The 26,832-nt window shown below is 35.9% G+C and overlaps 1 protein-coding gene across 1 annotated transcript in view; it reads right to left on the bottom strand.

Moving 5' to 3' along the window:
- Positions 1-26,832, bottom strand: part of LOC144452023 (protein FAM149B1-like) — a 91,749-nt gene that overhangs the window by 16,285 nt on the left and 48,632 nt on the right. Inside the window, exons 2-7 of the mRNA XM_078143020.1 lie at positions 12,910-13,144; positions 10,276-10,415; positions 4,732-4,863; positions 3,915-4,079; positions 750-937; positions 280-413 (exon numbers count right to left, since the gene is read on the bottom strand). Coding sequence (XP_077999146.1) covers positions 280-413; positions 750-937; positions 3,915-4,079; positions 4,732-4,863; positions 10,276-10,415; positions 12,910-13,144 — 994 coding nt within the window. The remainder of the gene's footprint in view (positions 1-279; positions 414-749; positions 938-3,914; positions 4,080-4,731; positions 4,864-10,275; positions 10,416-12,909; positions 13,145-26,832) is intronic.

Genomic DNA, 26,832 nt, shown 5'->3' with positions numbered 1-26,832 from the left:
AGTAATCATATACCTTCCCTCACTTAATACAGAGAGTAATCATGTACCTTCCCTCACTTAATACAGAGAGTAATCATATACCTTCCCTGACTTAATACAGAGAGTAATCATGTACCTTCCCTGACTTAATACAGAGAGTAATCATATACCTTCCCTGACTTAATACAGAGAGTAATCATGTACCTTCCCTGACTTAATACACACTTGACTTGCAGACTATAGTGGTACACTACACTTACTTTCTAAGTTACCAACATGACAGCAACATATTTCACTTACCGTTGACTGCATTGGATGAAGTTTTACTTGATCAAATCCCCGTGAGGGTGGAGGTGATTCTAGAGGATCAAATGGACCAAGGACTGGTATCAATCCTAACACATCCTGTGATTCCATTGCCCTTTCATCAGAATCTATGTTGGGGACAAAATTAAACAGTGACAAAGTTAACTCAAATACACTGAAATCTACTTTAGGTATTTGTTTGTTTATAAGATATGTCTAGCTTTTTCTGGGACAGCCAATGAGTGGCAGAATAACATGATGTAACTTACAGTCTAGGCACTCCTTTATATACAAGGTGTGCTTCATGCCAGGTCAAAGGTCACATGGTAAACCTGACCAAACTGACACAATATGGAAGATGCCATCATTTTGTTCTGTCAGATTGAACAAGAAAAAGAGTGCAGATATCATAGAAATAGCAATTTGTAATCGTTATATCGTAGAATTTACTATTTCTTTCTTACCTGTTATTCTCCTTTCTAAGTATTTTTTTAGGAGTGCTTGTAACCAGTGTGATACTTCACTCCAGACAGAGTCAAATACTTGACATGCTATGGTATCTTGTAGACATGCATTGGGTGTGATTGGAGGAAAACCCAGTCTCCGCCGCCTGGGTGCATGGTATTTTTTCTGTTCAAAACCCTCGTCATCCCTACAATATATTGAATAGAGCAGAATTTTAAAGATGTGACTAAAAATGATTTGATTTAGTGTTGCCATAGTGGTCCTACCTACTCAGAACTACAGGCAATATACTACAGGCAATATACTACAGGCAATGTACTACAGGCAGTATACTACAGGCAATATACTACAGGCAATATACTACAGGCAGTATACTACAGGCAATATACTACAGGCAATATACTACAGGCAATGTACTACAGGCAGTATACTACAGGCAGTATACTACAGGCAATATACTACAGGCAATATACTACAGGCAATATACTACAGGCAATATACTACAGGCAATATACTACAGGCAATATACTACAGGCAATATACTACAGGCAGTATACTACAGGCAATATACTACAGGCAATATACTACAGGCAGTATACTACAGGCAATATACTACAGGCAATATACTAAAGGCAGTAAACTACAGGCAATATACTAGAGGCAATATACTACAGGCAGTATACTACAGGCAGTATACTACAGGCAATATACTACAGGCAATATACTACAGGCAATATACTACAGGCAGTATACTACAGGCAGTATACTACAGGCAATATACTACAGGCAATATACTACAGGCAATATACTACAGGCAATATACTACAGGCAATATACTACAGGCAGTATACTACAGGCAGTATACTACAGGCAATATACTACAGGCAGTATACTACAGGCAGTATACTACAGGCAATGTACTACAGGCAGTATACTACAGGCAGTATACTACAGGCAGTATACTACAGGCAATATACTAAAGGCAATGTACTACAGACAGTATACTACAGGCAATATACTACAGGCAGTATACTACAGGCAATATACTACAGGCAATATACTACAGGCAGTATACTACAGGCAGTATACTATAGGCAATATACTACAGGCAATATACTAGAGGCAATATACTACAGACAGTATACTACAGGCAATATACTACAGGCAATATACTACAGGCAATGTACTACAGGCAGTATACTACAGGCAATATACTACAGGCAATATACTACAGGCAGTATACTACAGGCAATATACTACAGGCAATATCCTACAGGCAGTATACTACAGGCAGTATACTACAGGCAATATACTACAGGCAATATACTACAGGCAGTATACTACAGGCAATATACTACAGGCAATATACTACAGGCAGTATACTACAGGCAATGTACTACAGGCAATGTACTACAGGCAGTACACTACAGGCAGTACACTACAGGCAGTAAACTACAGGCAGTATACTACAGGCAATATACTACAGGCAGTATACTACAGGCAGTATACTACAGGCAATATACTACAGGCAATATACTACAGGCAATATACTACAGGCAGTATACTACAGGCAGTATACTACAGGCAATATACTACAGGCAATATACTACAGGCAATATACTACAGGCAATATACTACAGGCAATATACTACAGGCAGTATACTACAGGCAGTATACTACAGGCAATATACTACAGGCAGTATACTACAGGCAGTATACTACAGGCAATGTACTACAGGCAGTATACTACAGGCAGTATACTACAGGCAATATACTAAAGGCAATGTACTACAGACAGTATACTACAGGCAATATACTACAGGCAGTATACTACAGGCAATATACTACAGGCAATATACTACAGGCAGTATACTACAGGCAGTATACTACAGGCAATATACTACAGGCAATATACTAGAGGCAATATACTACAGGCAGTATACTACAGGCAATATACTACAGGCAATATACTACAGGCAATGTACTACAGGCAGTATACTACAGGCAATATACTACAGGCAATATACTACAGGCAGTATACTACAGGCAATATACTACAGGCAATATCCTACAGGCAGTATACTACAGGCAGTATACTACAGGCAATATACTACAGGCAATATACTACAGGCAGTATACTACAGGCAATATACTACAGGCAATATACTACAGGCAGTATACTAGAGGCAATATACTACAGGCAATATACTACAGGCAATATACTACAGGCAATATACTACAGGCAATATACTACAGGCAATATACTACAGGCAATATACTACAGGCAATATACTACAGGCAGTATACTACAGGCAATGTACTACAGGCAATGTACTACAGGCAGTACACTACAGGCAGTACACTACAGGCAGTAAACTACAGGCAGTATACTACAGGCAATATACTACAGGCAATATACTACAGGCAGTATACTACAGGCAATATACTACAGGCAGTATACTACAGGCAATATACTATAGGCAATATACTACAGGCAATATACTACAGGCAATATACTACAGGCAATATACTACAGGCAATATACTACAGGCAGTATACTACAGGCAGTATACTACAGGCAATATACTACAGGCAGTATACTACAGGCAGTATACTACAGGCAATATACTACAGGCAATATACTACAGGCAATATACTACAGGCAGTATACTACAGGCAATGTACTACAGGCAATATACTACAGGCAATATACTACAGGCAATATACTACAGGCAATGTACTACAGGCAATATACTACAGGCAATATACTACAGGCAATATACTACAGGCAATGTACTACAGGCAATATACTACAGGCAATGTACTACAGGCAATATACTACAGGCAATATACTACAGGCAATATACTACAGGCAATGTACTACAGGCAATATACTACAGGCAGTATACTACAGGCAATATACTACAGGCAATGTACTACAGGTAATATACTACAGGCAATATACTACAGGCAATGTACTACAGGCAATATACTACAGGCAATGTACTACAGGCAATATACTGATAAGAGACATGGTTTTACTGACCATCAAGCATATATTTTAATGTTTGATGAAAAATAACCACATGAGCATGACATGTCCCTCTTTATAACACATTACTCCACATCTACACACAACATTTGTAATCAAAGACAAAACTTACCCCATTTTATCGTAAGCTAAATATTCCTCAACACAGCCATCAGCTTCAAATATTTCTTCCTCGAGATGTGAATATTGATGATTTGGTGAGGTGGTTCGTGATTGTAATGACACGTCTATTGAGGGTGCCTCTGTTGCTACTACATGATAACCCTGTATCAGAAGTCTGTAAAATATACATACACAGTTCAAATATAACTTACATATTGTCTTTTTGTTATCCCTAGTGGTAAAAAGAGTATAGGAAATAACACACACTGCATGAAGGTGCTGGTCCTGGGTGACTTTGGGATATACCATGGACTGACTGGGAAGGCCTTGTCAGTTTCACTAAAACTTTGAACCGTTTGAGTGTTATACCTTTGTAAATCACTTGACCTATCAAGCTCTTTTATATTTTTTGGCTGGTTCCATAGTGATGTGATATAGTGAGTTTACAACTTAGCCCTGTCAGGTAGTCCTACAGACAGAAAGATCTGTTGTCAATGGCACTCCTGTTTAATGACAATCACTCATTTGTAAGTAGTATAGCAATTTAGTTTGTAACAAGTGATTACAGGCCCGGGTATACACAATGATGAATCTTTTAGTCTACAAGTCACAAACTGGAAAGGAAATCTGTACAATCAGGTACATGTGTGTTTGTACACATTTGCCTCATTTGGCTGTATACAAAAATCAATGGCAGTCTTTCACACATATATCTTTTTTTTTCAAATTTCAAAAAAAGTAACTAACACATTCCCAACATGTCAATATAAAGTATGTTAAAGGTGCTTGATAAGTAAGCTTGATAATAATATCAATTTGAAACTTACTCCTGAGTATCAGAGGTACCGCAGACGGCCATTTCATTTTCACCAACATCTTGCAAGACACTGGGTCTCATTGCCTGTGGAATAAGCTGGTAACCTGCATCCATTGGTGTCAGCATCTGTAGTCCCAGAATTCTGTATGATAAGAAAAGCAAATGTTTAGACACACATATATAGCAATGGTTTGTCTATCTATTTCAACACTCCACTTTATTGCTGTCGATGGGATTTTGTACAACCAGTATTTTAAAAACAAATGGTGTTTCATTTCTATAATATATGGAAGGAATCAGAAAGGTTCTACAAAATTATTACACCTAGTTTCATATTTTTAATAGAAATGTATGTAAAATAGCCCTCAATACCACAATCAATAGGATTTGGTTATGATAGTTTTTACAAAACAAAAGTTTGACATTTCTATAGGTTGAGGGCGCTAGAAAGTCTAATACAAGTTTACTATTGTCATCTTTGAAAGGGTTGGCTGGAGTATATATCTAATGTTTTACAGTACCATCTTTCAATTTAAAGCTTTGTCTTCAACTCAATGTTGACAGTAAAACCTGTATGACTACATTTGACTGAGAACAATCACCTCTATCCTTTTTCTGCAGACGGATTAAACAAATACTCGTAAGTTTGCTCGAAACAGAAAGCGTCCGTGTGTGAACGAGGGCGATGTGGTTTCAATCTTTCAATGAAAAAGAACACCAAAGTGTCCTTTCTTTTTCAGCAAATCAAGGGCTTGAGGCAACAATTCTGGTGTCTATAACAATATTGAATAACGCCATAAATATAGACAACATCAACAAGTTCCGTCAAGTTCTTGTTTATAAATATCAGTATCTTGAATCGATAATTAATATATAATTATAATACGCAGAGAAATACATATATTTAACTCGATCAAATCGTGCTGGAATATAAATAGAATATACGGGACACTGCTGTGGAGTGTATCGATTGAATAACGCCCCCCAATGGCCGTAGAATTTACTTCTCTGTCTTGTCGCGCGATCGCGAGATCGAATGATTTGAATCTTGGATGCTTTCTGTTTCGGGCAAACTTACGAGTATTTGTTTACTCAGTCAAATGATGTTGTTACATTTTCTCTTTCATCCAAAGGTATATTTTGAAGAGACACAGATATGATGACTAATGTTTAATGATTATTTTTACGTAATTTTATGAAAATAATATAGACCGGAATCGACTGTGTGTTCCTGCCTACCGCAACTCTACGGCACCAAATATTGATTAAACCAAGATATTATCAATTGTGTTTTTGTTTATATCCCTCGCAAAAGACGCACCGTTTCGGAGCTTCAGTTAATATAATATGCTGTTTCGGCAATCTGTTTTACTGTCCCGTAAACGCCACAATGTACTGCAACATGCGAAATATATATCTCACCACCAGAGGGCAGCAGGTGGTATCAAGCTTCGAGAGAAAATTCATGGGTCACATGTTCGATTTGAAGTGTCCTGATTGGTTTATTCGATGACGTGTCCTACCCCTCTGTATTACAAGTTTAAGCAAGGAATACGTTTGAGCTCAAGCATGCCAAGCAGCAGAGCGCGTCAGCTGTCGCGAGCTTACTAAGCGTCGATTTTGCACCATGAAATGTGATACCAAAAACAGCTCTAAATGTGTGAACAGATAAATACAAATTATATCCTATAGATCCGGCATTTAACCATCTTTACAGGTCCATGGTGTTTGATTATTTGTAATATTTATTGAGTAAATTATACTAACAATGTTATTTGAAAATAACCACCATTACACCATGCATAAAATATGGAATATATACACTCTGGTCATACCACATCACAACAATGTGTGTCTACATCACAACAATGTGTGTCTATGTCACAACAATGTGTGTCTGTGTCACAACAATGTGTGTCTATGCCACTGGTTCTGTTGTGTTCAAAATATGAGCCAAAACATTCAAAATTTCCATTACTTTCCCCGATTTTTCTTTGATATTACTGGTGCAGCTAATTATGTTATTCTTCCTATCGGCTCATAGTGACATAGATCCCTTAGGTCACTCGTATTTTTCTTGGATGAACAGTGACATGGACCCCTTAGGTCACTTGTATTTTCCTTGGATGAACATAGTGACATGGACCCCTTAGGTCACTCGTATTTTCCTTGGATGAACATAGTGACAGACCCCTTAGGTCACTCGTATTTTCCTTGGATGAACATAGTGACAGACCCCTTAGGTCACTCGTATTTTCCTTGGATGAACAGTGACATACACCCCTTAGGTCACCCGTATTTTCCTTGGATGAACAATTAAAACTATTGGGGGATAATATCTAATTATCAACAAAACAAGAATCATTTATAAATTGTTTTTTCAAGAGCAACACACCTCACTTGTACACATGTACATGATACTCTCTGTTTTGTTGACATTCCTTCTAAAGATTGCTTTGAAATTATGCCATTTCTACTTTCCAACAGAGTTCTATACACATATTATATATTATATAATCAAAGGGTCTACTGGAATTAAACTCAGAGTTCTATATATATTATATAATCAAAGGGTCTACTGGAATTAAACTCAGAGTTCTATATATATTATATAATCAAAGGGTCTACTGGAATTAAACTCAGAGTTCTATATATATTATATAATCAAAGGGTCTACTGGAATTAAACTCAGAGTTCTATATATATTATATAATCAAAGGGTCTACTGGAATTAAACTCAGAGTTCTATATATATTACATAATCAAAGGGTCTACTGGAATTAAACTCAGAGTTCTATATATATTATATAATCAAAGGGTCTACTGGAATTAAACTCAGAGTTCTATATATATTATATAATCAAAGGGTCTACTGGAATTAAACTCAGAGTTCTATATATATTATATAATCAAAGGGTCTACTGGAATTAAACTCCCATGAAATTTTGAGAAATATCAAGCCACTTCAGACAAACAGAAGCAGATACTTATTATCAGTTGCTATATCTATTCTAACGGTGATTATCCAATACGGCGTATTCCGGTTATCGAACTTCCGGTTGTTTCGCAGGAAAGTATCGCGAGAGGGCGCACCATATCTGACAAAGTGAGGGCCAGAATTTTCGTCATGGCATCTAATAGTATGGCGATGTATGAAGCTGTCAACAAAATGGGCGTAAAAGAACTCCGTGCATTCATAAAAGAGTGGAAAATTACTACTTCTAAATCTACTAGATATCGCCAGAAATGCTGTCAACCTTGGTCTTGAAACACTAGAAAATGATAATTTTCTGAGAGAACGGAAGAGGAGACGAATAGTGGATGTCAAGCATCAAAAGATAGAACTAATCGACAGCGGAAACATTGAAAGTTGGACGGAGGACCTTCGAAATATACCCGATGTAGACATGATAAACATATTTCTTTACCTTACTGGTGTCTGTTGCTTGACAAAAGAACGATTAGAAAATTACAAATCTGACAACAGCTTCCAATCTGATTAAAATCCGATGTAGATGTTGGCTGATCGTTCATTGCTATTTTACCTTCGTTATTTTGCCTGAATTGACCTTCTTGGTACATGTTTACATTTTTTAGCTTGCCTGATCGCCTCCTCTACGATCAGGCTAAAAAATGTAAACATGTACCAAGAAAAATAATATCAGGCAAAATAACGAAGGTAAAATAGCAATGAACGATTAGCCGACATCTACATCGGATTTTAATCAGATTGAACAGCTTCCAGCTACAGTCATTGCAATATTGAGAGTTCGGTCGACAATTACCAAGCCACATGTTTATATTGTAACTGATGTCGCCGCATACTTAGGCCTTTCTTGTTTATTAGAACAGTGGTGTAGCACCACGGGTGAAATCATAAAACTTTGTCCGGAAAAAAACATTTCATGTACTGGTTATAAGTTGGCATAAACATATTTGTATTGATATACTCATCTTTACTGTCACACTTTGATTAGCTTGCTATTCTTTATTCAGGACCATCAGTGTATAAAAAAACCCATTGAAGTCGGCAACGAATCATAAATATTGTTATTATGATTGATGTACCACACCGCCCACCCCTTCAATGAATCGGCCTTCCATGTAACGTTTACGTGGTTCACTCATCATACCATGTCTCATACCGATCTGATTAAAATCCGATGTACATGTCGGCTGATCGTTCATTGCTATTTTACCTTCGTTATTTTGCCTGAATTGACCTTCGTGGTACATGTTTACGTTTTTGTCCTGATCGGTAGAGGAGGCGATCAAACATGTACCACGAAGGTCAATTCAGGCACAATAACGAAAGTAAAATAGCAATGAACGATTAGCCGACATCTACATCGGATTTTAATCAGATTGGTTTTATACAAGCTGCAATAACTGTAGCGTATATTGTGATTTTGAGGGTTCTTTCCTCTGTTTTTGTACCTTTTTCCGTTCCGATGTTTGACTGGAAGCAATCGCTACAATTTCTCCAACGGTAACGCAAATGGACGAGGTCACACTGAAAACGTGAGTGAGATGTCAGTGTACTACCCGTTTCAAAATGTTGCTACTTTTGGGTTTTCCTCACGGTCGAATTGCAGAGCCAAACTTACGCGAAATATTAGGAGAACAAGAGGTTAATTTGCTATTTCGTTATTTGATGGGCGATAATGCAATATTATAGCGTAAAGTTACGGGGAATGACAGAAAATCTTTAGTCAGTGGTTACGATGCCTATAGACTCTATGCTCTACAATTCTGGCCCTCACTTCCGGTTCTAAAACAGCGCCCCTAGTGGCCAAACAATCATATCTTTTATCTTTTCGGGGCTTCTTCGATAACCGGAATACGGCGTATTCAAGGTCAAAAAAATAAAATTCTATTGTAATAATTTATGAACAACCTTGTCAATATTAATGTACAAATAAATTATATTTTGCCCATCTTAAAAGGGTTGACACTATAATTAGTCACAGGGGATTATCAAGTCTATGACTATAAAATGATCAAGGCACAACCATTATTTGACAAGTCATCACTATACCTTTGTTATAAAACAGACTGCTCTGTATTATTGAACTGGACATTCATATAGATTTGACCTCTAAATAACCCTTGGTAATCACACAGTAAAGCTGAGCACACAGTTTTTGACATATCTTTGTGACAATAAAATAATGTATTTGGTTCTTTTATATCAATTGCCTTGACTCATTATACAGGGTTAAAGCATGTTTCTGTAGATAGAGTACAGCAGCCTTGCTACACAGTATTACATCTAATAATGACAACATTGTTTTGTTTCTGTGGGCAAAAGGATAAAAAAATGATGTTTCTTGTGAATTACCACATAGTAAAGAATAGGGGGCACAATAAATTTTTGCATGTAACAAGAATTTGCTGTGTGTCATTGGTGCATTGAATTGGTGTAGAGGTAGTCTATCTGTAGACTACATAGGCTAGCATGCATTGAGGTCACATTGTGACTTACAATGTACACGTAGGGCATATAGTAAATGTATTTTCATACAACCACAAAAAGCCTCTAATCCTGCCTTACCTTAGATGCGGAAATCTTGTTTTCCAATCTTTGCATTCCTGGGCTAATTGCTGACTGACTGTCTTTGTGTCTTCAAACAGTGTACAGTCTATTTCATCAAACATTCGCCGGACTGTCCGAGCTGCTCTTTTGTCAAACTCCTATATTGATAAAGAATTCAAGCACTTTCAATACACTGACTGTGTGCATGCATATGCATGTATGGACTAAGTATGAGTGTATATATGTATGTATGTGTGTATGTATGTACATGTGTCTGTATGTCTGTATGCCTGTATGTATGTATGTATGTATGTATGTATGTATGTATGTATGTATGTATGTATGCATGTATGTATGTATGTATGTATGTATGTATGTATGTATGTATGTATGTGTGTCTGTATGTATGTATGTATGTATGTATGTATGTATGTATGTATGTATGTATGTATGTATGTGTGTCTGTATGTACATGTACATGTGTCTGTGTCTGCATGTATATATGTATGTGTGTGTATGTACATGTGTCTCTGTGTCTGTACATGTATGTATGTATGTATATATGTATGTGTGTCTGTATGTATATGTGTCTCTGTGTCTGTATGTACATATATGTATGTGTGTCTGTATGTACATGTGTCTCTGTGTCTGTCTGTATGTATGTATGTATGTATGTATGTATGTATGTATGTATGTATGTATGTATGTATGTATGTATGTATGTATGTATGTATGTATGTATGTATGTATGTATGTATGTATGTATGTATGTATACATGTATGTATTGTTATGATGCCCACATTTTGTAAATGTATTTATTTAAAATTAACTTAACGAGCTTGGTCGAGAGAGATGTCTTGGTCGAGAGGACGTATTTAAATTAATGAGGGTATGCGTTACATGTTCAAAGTAGGTCACATTTGACAGCGCCCTCATTCGCCCAGGTGAAGCTGTTCCTGGAATGCAAGATGCAAATACTTTAGCCAGATGTTAAGTCACTATATAAGAGAGTACAGCTCGAGATTTCAGCAGAGACTGGAAACATCCGAGTGGACAAGACGAGAAGGGAGATAGCCATTAGAATCGGAGTACTTGAAGGATGAAAGCCTGAAATGACTAGCGGAGTGCAAGACTGAGGAAAAGTGCTGAAAGTTGGTAAAAGTTGAAGCTTACGGCTCTGAAGTGCTGGATGGAAAAAGGTACAATTTTGCCTCGTCGATGTATTTGCATATTGCCACGTCAGTCAACTGTACATGTGTAGACTTCTAACGTAAACAATTTTCGGACTTAATCTATCGTACAACTGAACTATACTGTGAACTCCTTCGAACTCATTGACACTTTTCAAGACTGTTCTGCGGCGAACCCTCGAAATTACAGTAACTTTTGATTACACTGTGCTCTCGACCAAGCAAGGTATTAGTTATTTATTTAGTAGTAATACTTGTAAACTTTATTTCATTCTTAGCCATTTATTTGTGTAAATAGTTAATTAATTTTGAGGTTGCAGTAAAATTCCTTTCTTCAAACTCCATGGCGTATACTTCACTTTATTTCTATTTTGGTAATTTCTACCGTAACAGTATGTATGTATGTATATATGTATGTGTGTCTGTATGTACATGTGTCTCTGTGTCTGTCTGTCTGTATGTATGTATGTATGTATGTATGTATGTATGTATGTGTGTATGTGTATGTATGTATGTATGTATGTATGTATGTATGTATGTATACATGTATGTATGTATGTATGTATGTATGTATGTATGTATGTATGTATGTATGTATGTATGTATGTCTGTACATGTGTCTCTGTGTCTGTATGTATATATGTCTGTACATGTGTCTCTGTGTCTGTCTGCTGGACTTAACCTGCACAAGAGACATTATTTGTAAATAAATGTATATTTATCAAATTTACTAAATTTTACTGGTCAAGTTTTTGCAGATCATAGATGACAGTTCATATAAGTGAACAGTTCTGAGTGCAACACTGTGATCCAGTTAGGGACAATCGCACAATCTCGCACAAGATCAATATACGAACTTCTTTCATTTAGAACAAAATCCCCTTCCCCTTCCCCTTCCCCTTCCCCTAAATGAATGTTCACAAGTGTGACAATGACACATTTATATATGAAATAAACCATGATGAAAATTGTAGTGGTCACCCCACTATGATCGATGTAATGTTAAAACATGATGGTAAACACATTAAACTACTACCAGAAACCCAGCACTGCCACAGTCTATCATATTGAGAAGCAAATTTTCATTAACTTATTGACATCTCAGTAGGAAATACACAACCTGTTATTATCATTGAAGGCGTGAACGTTTTTTGAATTTGGTTAGAAGTGCAAAAATGAAGTTTAGCAATCGCATTGACACTTGAGCCCCTCACCCTAAGTGAACAAAGTTTGTTCATTGAGCTTGTGTGGCATTTTGAGATCTTCCCTTAGGTTAAGTTTGTTTCTAATGTAAATATGTCATCAAAACATCTCTTTTTGTCTTTTATTGTTTATGTTAAGATTAAAAATCTTAAAATATTCCTTAAAATTGAAACGGGTAGATTATCATATAAATGAGAGACAGAAATATACTGCGCTAAAATTTGAGAAAATGAAAAAACCTTTATTATCTTAACTTACATCATCAGTCCATGAGAAAAGGCTGCTCCTTTCTGTGGAATTTCCCGTCGTCCAACCATTTGACGTAGATAAAAAACTTTCATATTGAGCATCTAAGGTTGGAGAAGATCTGCCACTAGAGGATGGCGTTACATAGCTATTTATTGCCTCTTGTACAGTTCCTATATATGGATAGGGATCATCATCTGCTTTCTCTGGTAATGGGTGATTCTCTCCCCTTGATCCTATACCTCGACTAAAAACAAAACAAAACAGTGACAAAATAAGATAGGTTTTCTTTGAAATAAATGAAACAAGTACAGGGGTTACTTTGAATATAGTGTTTGATATCAGACACCATTGAAAGTAGTCAAAATGAATATCAACAGAAAGGTGGTGGAGTACTGAGTAACTGTGTATGTGTCTCTGTGTGTATGTGTGTGTGTGTGCATGCGTGTGTGTGTGTGTGTGTGTATGCGTGTGTGTGTGTGTATTTATGTGTGTATGCATGCATGCTTTATGTAAAGTATGAATGCATGTCACAATATGTGTAACATTACATACATGTATATGCACATTGTGAGATCTGCATTCTACATATGTTGTAATATTAAGTGAAATATTTAGTGAAATTTAGCTGACTGTGTAATTCATTTGAAATAAAACCTCCCCAATAATTGCTGAGCTATTAATTTTAAAAGTTGCTGCCTGACTTACTGAGTCAGTATTGGCAAATTTGTCCAAACCTCTGTGAACAGACCTCAGCACATATCAAGTCAGTTCCCTCATTCACTAATTTGTCCAAACCTCTGTGAATAGACCTCAGCACATATCAAGTCAGTTCCCTCATTCACTAATTTGTCCAAACCTCTGTGAACAGACCTCAGCACATATCAAGTCAGTTCCCTCATTCACTAATTTGTCCAAACCTCTGTGAACAGACCTCAGCACATATCAAGTCAGTTCCCTCATTCACTAATTTGTCCAAACCTCTGTGAATAGACCTCAGCACATATCAAGTCAGTTCCCTCATTCACTAATTTGTCCAAACCTCTGTGAATAGACCTCAGCACATATCAAGTCAGTTCCCTCATTCACTAATTTGTCCAAACCTCTGTGAATAGACCTCAGCACATATCAAGTCAGTTCCCTCATTCACTAATTTGTCCAAACCTCTGTGAACAGACCTCAGCACATATCAAGTCAGTTCCCTCATTCACTAATTTGTCCACACCTCTGTGAATAGACCTCAGCACATATCAAGTCAGTTCCCTCATTCACTAATTTGTCCAAACCTCTGTGAATAGACCTCAGCACATATCAAGTCAGTTCCCTCATTCACTAATTTGTCCAAACCTATGTGAATAGACCTCAGCACATATCAAGTCAGTTCCCTCATTCACTAATTTGTCCAAACCTCTGTGAATAGACCTCAGCACACATCAAGTCAGTTCCCTCATTCACTAATTTGTCCAAACCTCTGTGAATAGACCTCAGCACTTATCAAGTCAGTTCCCTCATTCACTAATTTGTCCAAACCTCTGTGAATAGACCTCAGCACTTATCAAGTCAGTTCCCTCATTCACTAATTTGTCCAAACCTATGTGAATAGACCTCAGCACATATCAAGTCAGTTCCCTCATTCACTAATTTGTCCAAACCTCTGTGAATAGACCTCAGCACTTATCAAGTCAGTTCCCTCATTCACTAATTTGTCCAAACCTATGTGAATAGACCTCAGCACATATCAAGTCAGTTCCCTCATTCACTAATTTGTCCAAACCTCTGTGAATAGACCTCAGCACACATCAAGTCAGTTCCCTCATTCACTAATTTGTCCAAACCTCTGTGAATAGACCTCAGCACATATCAAGTCAGTTCCCTCATTCACTAATTTGTCCAAACCTCTGTGAATAGACCTCAGCACATATCAAGTCAGTTCCCTCATTCACTTATATTTCAAGTGTGTACAAAATTATCTAAACAAATCAAAATTGTGTACCTTCACTAATTTTGACAGCCGTCACATTTATTACGGAACATACATGTAGCTATTTACTTAATCCTTAACTTAGCTCACCACTTCATTAGTTTGTAATAATATTATTGCTACTGTAACAATCCTAGTCCATTTTGACTGTCATGTAGTAAGGTAAAACATCAAACATTGTCTATTGTCAGCAAGACAAGCCATGTCATCTGTCATTACCTCCTTCACATTCTTACTCAACTTGTATGGTTTCATAGTAACACACTTTTATTCTATCTGTTGCCATGTTAGCAACAGTTAGTCACCTCTAGTTCTTTATTTCATATGCAAAAACACGTCCTATAAGGCCAAAAAAGAAAGTATTGTTTCCGGTCAGTGTCTGTCTTTTGTGTGTGTTTGTCCTGCCTGCAGATCTGGGCAGAAACATAAAAATAACCCTCCATACTTCAGTTAAGACAACTGCAGAGCCAATCATGAATAAACAAATGCCATCTGCCCCCACATACACACTAGCTCTAAAAGTACTAAATAAAAAGAACAGTAACTGCCATAAATAGAAATTGAGTGACAGGTTTGTTGAGAATTAAAAAAAATAAAAATCTCGTCAACCCAACTCTTTATACAAAATGTCCTTACCAGAAACAATTCTTTTTTGGGGGGCTAAGATCACCATGGTGGACAGACCAATGACAAGAAGGTCTTGTTTTGTAACTTTTGGACAAGACAGTTGAATACAGACACCATTCATCGTTTTTCACACTCTGTCAAACACCGATGTACTTATACAAATACTAACACACAACTTGTACCTTTTGTTACAATTATTCATTCTAACATTCCATAAACCTATCTGCTGATTCTATGGAGTTATTTTTCTGTTTAAATTCTACTTTAGTGACAAGGGGTCAAGCCAGATTATACAAGCATTTTTTTCACACTACAAATTACAATAAATATGACTGTACATTTTTCAAGACTTGGTGTTTCCTACATGTTGTCATTATTTTAAAAAAATAGCACCAATGGCGCTGTAGCACAACTATACAGTTTTTAAAAATGTTTATCTGGATCCACATGGTGAGCCATGCTAGGTATAGGTGTTCATCTGCTGAATGACTATCCATTTGCCTATCCAACCCTGCTGTTATCTTTGTAATATATGCAACGATTTGGCTATGGGTGTGATCATGTTGCTAGACATATTTACATACATTTTATCAATGTTCGTTCACTTGTCTATGAATCCCTGCTGTTAGATTTGCAATATATGTGATCATTTGGCTGTTGCTATAGGTGTGATCTTGTTGCTAGGCACATTTGCATACATTTTTAGAATGTTTAGTCACTTGTCTAGTAATCCCTGTTATCTTTGCAATATATGTGATCATTTGGCTGTTGCCATGGGCGTGGTCTTTTTGCTAGGCACATTTGCATACACTTTTTGAATGTTTGTTCACTGGAATCCCTGTTGTTATCTTTGTGTAGTACACCACCATTTGGCTGTTGCTATGGGCATGGTCATGGTTGCAAGGGATAGTTGCATACATTTTTTTAACATTTACTCACTTGCCTACCAGATGATGTTGTTATTTTAGCAAATTATACTGCCATTTCATGGTTGCTAGGGCCAATTGTGTCAAAATGTTTTGAAGAAAATCTGCAGAATCTTCCAGAAACATCTAACCAAGTTTCAGTCTCATTGACCAAGTATATTTTGAGATAACTTTTTGACCAAAATGAACATTTTTACACCTAATTTGCATATCACTGATGAGCTCATTATAGGCTTAATATTTCTTCATCTATACACCCCAGATGCATCCCTATTAAATTTCAACCTAATCTGCTAAGCAGTTTTGGAAGTAAAGATTTGTTACCAAAAAGACACATTTTTAGGCCTAATTTGCATTCACTGATGGAATCGTGTCATGAACAATTCTTAATCGACACACACATAAGAATGTTCCCACCAAATTTCAAACCACTCTGCCTAATACTTTGAGTTTAAGTTTTGTTGTTTTTACCAAAAAATGATACCCAAATCACGTACATGTACCTGTGTTGCAATCATTTTCATTTGAATAATTTCCTAACTAGACACCAAAAGTAATCTCCCCACCAAATACCAAGGCAATTGGTCAGGCGGTTTTTGAGTTAAGTAGTCCACACACACACACACACACACACACACACACACACACACACACACACACACAGACAGACAGACAGACAGACATCGCAACATCCCTATAGCACTACTGAACCTTCTGCTAAATAGTCATAAACTATATGTCAATGTCTTCCAAGTTTTTGAATTCACCTTACTGTACACAAATAGACACATGAAGTTTCAAAATGTTATTTCCTGCGTGCGTGCGTGCGTGCATGTGTGTGTGTGTGTGTGTGTGTGTGTGTGTGTGTGTGTGTGTGTGTGCGTGTGTGTGTGTGTGTGTGTGTGTGTTTGTGTTTTAAGCAACATAGGAGCCAGTAGAAAACCCAAAACAGTGGAACAATGTTGTCTCTCATATATCAGTTTGAAGTCCAATACTCTGACATAGAATGCGCCTTAGAAATAAACTCTTTATAAACTTTTGCTGTTACTTCAAATCTAAGACCTATTGACAATTCAAATCAATAAAACAATGTTGGTTCAGCATTCAAACTTTTGAAATAGAGGTCAAAATGTTATCAAACTTTACTCATTCTAGAATCCAATATGGCCACCACATATCAAACCTTACTCATTCTAGAATCCAATATGGCCACCACATATCAAACCTTACTCATTCTAGAATCCAATATGGCCACCACATATCAAACCTTACTCATTCTAGAATCCAATATGGCCACCACAGATCAAACCTTACTCATTCTAGAATCCAATATGGCCACCACATATCAAACCTTACTCATTCTAGAATCCAATATGACCACAACATATCAAACTTTACTCATTCTAGAATCCAATATGGCCACCACATACTAGTATCAAACTTTACTCATTCTAGAATCCAATATGGCCACCACATATCAAACTTTACTCATTCTCGAATCCAATATGGCCACCACATATCAAACTCTATCGGAAATAACAGATTATTAATTTCTTTGGAAACAAGACAGACTTTGACAGTGAAACCCCAAATTCTTTATAATTTCAAAAGGACAAGGAACAATGACAAACTTTGGACAGAATTGAAGAAGTTTGATTTTCAGGGAAATGTGTCTCTGAGGTGTATTCTACCTTAATATTGTAACAGATCCCATGTATGGAAGTTGAGATAATTTCTATAATATTCATAAAATCTTGCTGTATACATACCTAAAATACAACAAATCAATCACAATATAGTAAATTATTGAGCAGAAAGTTAGCCAGGAATTAGTTACACAGATGGCTTAATGTGACTCATTGATATGTTTTCATACTTAGTACTTCATTTCATAAGTCTAACATGAAAAATAACCCATGTCATTACACAATTAAAATTTGCATAAGTGAATTAACCCATAGGAAAATAGTGATACCAATAGTTTGGCTTTATGAACTTTATTTAACAGGACCATGTTATTATTAGATAAAATTGATGAAGCAAAACTGAGCACAACATAGCATACACCTACTATTTTCTGTGTAATACATTTTACCCACCACTTAGCATCTACTCTACAAAATACTGTCTTATCCTCTAGTGGTTTCTTACAACAGATTAGTTCAGCTTATTCCACAACACTATTACAGTAAAAGTCCTTCTTTGATAACTAGTTGTTGTAACCTCCTAAAGCTAAAGTAATCTTTGAAAGCTCACCACACAATAATGGTAATGAAACTTACATGTAACATTACAATCAGGAAGGCAATTTCTTATAATCTTTTATTCATTTATTTCAAATTTGTACACTCCTATTTTAATATAACACATTCTCATTCTTCTTGTATTTCTACACTCCTATTTTAATATAACATATTCTCATCCTTCTTGTATTTCTACATTCATTTTTAACATGCATGTATATTATTATAAATTTTATTTGTAAAGATTCAATTATCTATACTTAAATTTTATTACTTCAAGCCTTGGCTGTTTTGCCAACAGTTATATATAGTTTCTCACCGAGTTAGTTTGTCTTCATCATGTAAAGTATACAAGCTGTTTAGAGAGTCAATGATGTCTACATGGTAACACCATCAACAGAGAAGTTTATCGTTAATAATCACATCTAGAATTTCTTTACAGCAGTACAGTGTAGAGTTGTGATACACTCCTGAATTTTATTAAACATTACATTACAACCCCTGACACACTTCAACAGGTTGACATCATGACAAACAACCTTCAGAATACATGTATATCTGAACATGAAGAATCACTATCATTTCTTGCAGTTTTATCAACAAATTTGTGGCCAGCACATAGACACCACCTTATAAGACGGATGATAAATGGCTTCCTTTGAGCCCATAACAGGTTGTTATGGAAACCGTCTAACGGCAGAAAATATACAAGAAGTTAGTCTGTTATTTGATGCATGAAATGCCTGAAGGCACAGCTGATTAAGAAGTATGGAGGTACTGAATGACAGCTATGATGTAGGAGTTGGTATGGCTAATCTGTTCTTGTCTAGTATAAAACCATTAATATTTAATCTTAATGTGTAACAGTGGACATCGGTGGATGTCTTCAAACAACATTGTACTTAATGACTTATTGTGCCTAATACCTGAAATGACATCAATAAATCTCTCCCATGGTCAAATCAAGTATACATTTCTAGTTCTCACGAGGGTCCTTCAGGATCTGTATGCTGTGTTGCTATATACCTTTGTTCTGAAGTCATAGGAAACATGTCTTCATGATCAACATGATGCTCAGACCTTCTATAGTGTTTTGGTCATCAGTTTTGCTGTTTGTCATATTTTTATAAGTTCCTGAAGAAACGTTCATCATGGAGGGGGGGGGGGGTGAGGTGAGATGGGAAGGGGTAGCTAGTCATTTATTTTTTAGTAATTTGATCGCATAAATAAAAGAACAGAACAGAACAGAACAGAACACAAAACAAGACAAGACAAGACAACGCAATGCAACACAATACAACAGTGACTACTGTGTGCATTACCATGAACTAAGTACATACATGTATATTTACTTTGAAAATAACACTTCTCTACTGACCCCATTAAACTAGAGTTTATCTTATTTCTAATTCTGCATATGCAATGATTTCTCTTTACTTTATAAAGATGTCAGACTTACTTTGTATTCTTACAAAACTAAACGATAAACTAAAAACTCAAATTGACAGGGTGATGGGGCTTTATGAATATAGTGATTGTAGAAGACACTTGCAATTTGTCTTGTTCATTTCAATGACTGATTTCACCAACATGTTCATTTCAAGTACAAGACACCAATCACCCAGAATCTCAGCAATGTCATATACAATACTAGTCGGTACATTTGATGATTTCTAAGTTGTTGACAATCATTGAATCAAATCTATCCTACTCACATCACAAATAGTACCTTAATACATAGAATTACTGTCTTCAATATGGGTGTTTGTTCATGATGTTCAAGTGGTAATCAGCTCAATGTGAGGACGGTGAATAACAAACATGTCATATCCAAAAGGCAATAGCACCCACATTGACACTATATTCTAATATGTTTTGTTATACCATGCACAAGCCAAAAATATGGAATATATGATTGTTCTATGTCACGACAGCACATGTCTACGTGTCGACAACAGGCATCTATGGCACGACAAGGCTTGTCTATGTCATGACAATGGGTGTCTATGTTATGACAATGCGTGTCTATGGCACGACAAGGCGTGTCTATGTCATGACAATGGGTGTCTATGTTATGACAATGCGTGTCTATGTTATGACAATGCGTGTCTATGTCACGACAAGGCGTGTCTATGTCATGACAATGGGTGTCTATGTTATGACAATGCGTGTCTATGTTATGACAATGCGTGTCTATGTCACAACAAGGCATGTCTATGTCACGACAAGGCGTGTCTATGTCACGACAAGGCGTGCCTATGTCACAACAAGGCGTGTCTATGTCACAACAAGGCGTTGTCTTTGCAATATACATGATCATTTGGCTGTTGCCTTGGGCATGGTCTTGTTGGTAGGTATATTTGCATACATTTTCTGAATGTTTATTCATTTGTCTATTAATCCCTGTTGATATCTTTGCAATATATGTGATCATTTGGCTGTTGCTATGGGCATGGTCTTGTTGCTAGGCACAGTTACATACATTTTTGAATGTTTATTCACTTGTCTATTAATCTCTGTTGTTACTTTTGCAATATATGTGATCATTTAGCTGTTGCCATGGGGATGGTCTTTTTGCTAGGCATATTTGCATACACTTTTTTAATGTTTATTCACTGGTCTAAGAATCCATTATCTTTGTGAAACATACAACCGATTTGCTGCCGGGGCATGGTCAAGGTTGCTGGGGATATTTGCATACAATTTTTTAATGTTACTCACTTGCCTACCAGATGATGTTGTTAATTTAGCAAAATATACTGCCATTTGGTTGTTGCTAAGGGTGTGGTCATGGTTGCTAGGGCCAATTGTGTCAAAATGTTTTGAAGAAAATCTGCAGAATAACACTTCTAGAAACATCTCACCAAGTTTCAGTCTCATTGACCAAGTACTTTTTGAGATGTTTTTGACATTTTTACACCTAATTTGCATATCACTAAATATCTATATTTTTGTGCACACACACACACACACACACACACACACACACACACACACACACACACACACAGATAGATAGAGAGAGACTGACGGACAGACACTGCACCATGCCTATAGCTAAGCTGAGCTAATAATATAATTAAAATGTCGGAACAACATTCAGACAGAGTTTACTTACGTTCTAAAGCTAAATTTGATATAAGATGTACATCGCTAATATAACTGATAATTTAAGTTGAGAAACCATGACACAGTGAAACCTGCACGTAAGCTTGACCTCGGAACAGGTCATGCGATTACGTAATTTGCATAGCCATCGGATGCCATTTTTGATATGCGATGAAGAATAAAGTGCGTTGAAACGATGAAGTATTTGTAAAAATCGATTCGAAATGGAGGAAAAATTTGAAGCATAAATACATCTACATAACTGTGTATCTACAGTTGATCCTACATGTATCATCCATCAAAAATAATTTGCAATGTACATCCTAATAAAAAACATCATTTTTTCATGGTATAGTTTTGTTATACTGAATGCACTACTGTCCAATATACTGAATGCACTACTGTACAATATACTGAATGCACTACTGTCCAATATACTGAATGCACTACTGTCCAATATACTGAATGCACTACTGTCCAATATACTGAATGCACTACTGTCCAATACCGAATTGATAAGAGATCATGTATAAAGACTGTTTTAAAATACATACTGTCACTACTGCATATGATTGAGTACCTAATAACATTAACAATTTAATATTTATGACAATAAATTGGCCTCATTTATAGCATAGATGGGATGACACAGAATTCTCCACAAATATTACTGACATAGTGTTGAGACAGCCTGGTGGCACTTTTTTGAATCATACAGTTATGATATTTCATCTTTGCTTCATTTGTACCAAAACCTTACAATTGGAGGAAGTAGGTGTTATGGCAATAAAAGTGAAGGATGGTCAACTTGAATCAGTTTGTTTTTTTTGTAATCTATTTTGTAAGTTTTTTATTATTTCATATTTCATTCTACAGTAAAATAAAAACAATATCACCTTGAAACTCAATACACAGGCTGGTGTAAAACAATAAAGTATCAATTATAGTTGGTATAGTAACACCATTTTAATATTACATGTATTGAAGGTAAACCTTGTAACAAAACATTTCACACAATCCTTGACTGACTGCAAATATAATGTTATCTATAGTATCTAAATCATCTCTAATGCCAAGGGGTAACATAATAAAGACTGGACTTTGTATGCTACAGATACATTGTATTCCATAAAAATAGTGCCAATGGTGTTGTAGCACAACTGTACAGTTTTTAAAATGTTTAACCACATGCTAATCCATGCTAGGTATAGGTGTTCATTTGCTGAATGATTATACAGTTGCCTATCCAACCCTGTTGTTACATGTATCCTTGCAATATACGTGATCATTTAGCTGTTGTTATGGGCATGGTCTTGTTACTAAGCACATTTACATACATTTTTTGAATGCATTCACTTGTCCCTGTTGTTATCTTTGCAATATATGTGATCATTTGGCTGTTGCCATGGGTGTGGTCTTGTTGCTAGGCACATTTGCGTACACTTTGAAATTATTATATATACTTAATATTTCAGCCCAATCTGCTCAGTACTTATGGAATTAAAGATTTTTGACCAAAAAGACACATTTTTATCGCTAATTTGCATATCACTGATGGGATCATTATGTCGTGAACAATTCTTAATCTGAACATCCTTAAAACTTCCCACCAAATTTAATACCAATCTGCCCAGTACTTTTTGAGTTTAAGTTTTTTGACCAAAAATTGAATTTTTTGACCCAAATCACACACCAGTGGCAAGTTCATTTTGATTTGAACAATTTCCCAACTAGACACTCAAGGTAATACACCCATCGGTCCAGTAAAATGTCCTTTGCGGTGTTCATTTGATGTCTGTATGTTGGCATGTGTAGTTCATTTCACTTAGACAAAATGTAGCAAGAAACTGTATTCATTCAATCTTGCTATATTTCATGTAAAGTGTGTAGCATGTCCAGTTTCTTTATTGGTTTCTGCATGGTTCTATCAAACAGACAAGGTGCATGTTATTTCGTCTTGCTGCTAGACGTTCAGGCTTTCTTTCGATACTATAAACGAACGAAGTTCGCAGTGAGGGCTTGCCCGAACAGTCTAGCAAATGTCATTTTCAGACCGGACATTCCATTGAGATTAGTGGCTTGGGCCATGTATGCATATATATACTTCAATCTCTGCATACACGTGTTGACAAACACATTTACATCATTACTATGTCTTATCAGTTTATGGTAATTGTGTTTGATGAGTGTGTAGATGTTGTCATTCACACATTTTAGTTAACGCATTGGTGGTTATTTTTACAAGCCCCTCCTTAAGATGAATATGCATGAAAAATTAGCTATTGTCCTCTGTTTGTGCTTGTCGCTAATACGGTTCTCTGATTGGCAGTTATTTATATCCTGATGACATTTGCTAGACCTTGGATGTTCCATCCTCGATAGCGATGTTCGGTCGTGTGTCGTATTCTATCGGAAGAACATCCGAGGTCTAGCAGATAGACTACATGTTATTGTGAAATCGACTGTAGTTTTTCATGATCAAATGTCACAGCATTGTCAGTAGCTAAGCAATTCTATCTGTGAAGTAATTCTATTTAGTAGAATGGAAAGACTACATGTATATACCACATGTAGTCTTTCCATTCATACATCCTTGAACAATAATTTATTGCCAAATATCTTTTAATGTAGTTCTATGCTTTCATCATATCATAAAGAACCAAATTATTTATAGTCTCATCTTCTCTACATTATCTCAAGTACAAAATACAAAAACAGTCACCCTACAAATAAGTCTCTCTGTGGACAGTGTCATCCATGCAGGAAACAGGCCACTGTTTATCAATGATGTAAAAACATAAGAATATTAATTATTATTGTGCGTTTTCAGAGGGTGATTAAAGTAGTGAAAATAACACACACAGTCATATAATCATATCAATAGAATCTAAAAATTTGAATTTATATATATATATATATATATATATATATATATATATATATATATATATATATATATATATATATATTGACATTTTATTGTAAATACCTACATGTACCAATTATTTGTCAATACCTATATGTACCAATTATTTGACAACTGCATACTTAAATTTATGCCATTCCCACGATATATTGATATCACATTTTGAATGTTATTTTCACAGATACTGATTCTTTTCATAGTGATGAATTATGTACAATGGTTGTATGATATCAGCCTTACAAATATCAGATAAATATCTCTCTGTGCTGCCAGTTTGTTTTGATTTGTTTTGAAGCGTTACCATGGTAATGAGATCATGGAAAGCCCTTAGTCAAAGCTATTGAGATCCTTGACACTCTCTTCAACATGATTTCCTCTCCTCGATGACTGAACACATACATGTAGTACAGTACATGTGTATATTCATGTATGAATCTTTAGCCAAGCTGTGTAATATCAAACTAGTAAAATACAAAGACAGATCTGCTACTTGTCACAATATCATCATTATAAACCTCTCTCTAAGAGTATTGCATGAATAAATGGAGTATTTGAATTCACACATATGTTCATGTTACATGTACATGAATATAAATAGATGTCGTTATCTCACTATAGTAACTGTGACGCTTTTTCACTTTAACTTGTTACCATTGAATTGTGGCTAATTTTATTTTACAGCATCAGAAAATAAGATGGCATTTACAAACATACTATTTAGCAGTGAAACCGGAAACAGAGAACACACATGGCCACCTTACATGCAATTAGTTACTTGGATATAAACACAATACAGGAACTACAACAAAATATGGTCATGGTTTATTTTGTTCAATCTACTTAAAATGCATGGAGTCTAACCAATCAATCACTGTGTATATAACTGATGTACTATTGACTCTCTCTTACTCCCAATATACTAGTAGTAAATCTTTATAATGTTATCCACCCATCATTGCTACCAATGTTATACACTGAAAGACTTAGTGATAGAAATGTAAAGGGAAGGTAGGTAAATAAAGGTCATACCAGTCTTGTGTCATTAAGTTGTGTTGAAAGCTTGAAAAAACTAGTATAACAATGTCTCTCACAACTATTTTTACGATCTTTGCCTGCTATTTACTGAAATAAAGTTGTATTAAGTCAGGTACTACTGCATTCTTGTGTCTACATTGTATGTACATGTATGTATGTATGCATGATTATACAATTGTATATGTGGACATATGGTGATACATGTGTGTATGTCACATGTATTGTGTATGTATATGTGACCAGTGTGTATGTGTGTGTATGTATGTGACCAGTGTGTATGTGTGTGTATGTATGTGACTGTGTGTGTATGTGTGTATGTATGTGACCAGTGTGTATGTGTGTGTATGTATGTGACCAGTGTGTATGTGTGTGTATGTGTGTGACTGTGTGTATGTACGTGACTATATGTGTGTTTGCAAAAGATAATAAACCCAAACATACATTAAAAACATTATTCATTATTATATTAACCCAGAAACACTTTCAATATTCCTCCTTGACACATTTTTGTGGAATGTGAAGTGTACTGAGGCTTTAAGGTTGGAAACTGGTCTTTGTACTGCACGTCTTTACTGCGCAGGTAAAAGAGTGTTCTAATCTAGTGTAGAGAGTATGCACTCACTTATAGGCTGTATGCACTTACAAATATGGTTTCGCATACTGGCATTCACTATTGTTTTAACCTACATCTGAAGGAAAATAGTCTGTTAAGGGACTGCTTTAATTGTCGCAGTGCTTGTATGGATTTATAAATCGATTTATGACAGTGAGTTTACCTATTTTTTGGGGGGACCTGTTCAAGCATGTCTGAGTTATGGCTTTGGACATGAAACCTGCGCCAACAAAATGGCTGCCAGGCAGCCATATCAGATTGTATCACGACAAAAATGGATATGCACATGTATGTCACAGAACACTGTGCTAATACCAACTTTGAATGAGATCTGTTCAAGCATGTCTGAGTTATGGCTTTGGACAGGGAAAATTCACAAACAAAATGGCTACTATGCGGCCATATTGGATCGTATCATAAAACAAATTGACGTGCATATGTATGCCATAGTACGTTGCCCCTGTACCAAGTTTGAA

Source organism: Glandiceps talaboti, chromosome 22 (genome assembly GCF_964340395.1).
Source record: "Glandiceps talaboti chromosome 22, keGlaTala1.1, whole genome shotgun sequence".
In the NCBI taxonomy this organism is placed as follows: Eukaryota; Metazoa; Hemichordata; class Enteropneusta; family Spengelidae; genus Glandiceps; species Glandiceps talaboti.
Note: the sequence above shows the minus strand (reverse complement) of the source record. Positions and strands in the feature narration are given on the sequence as shown.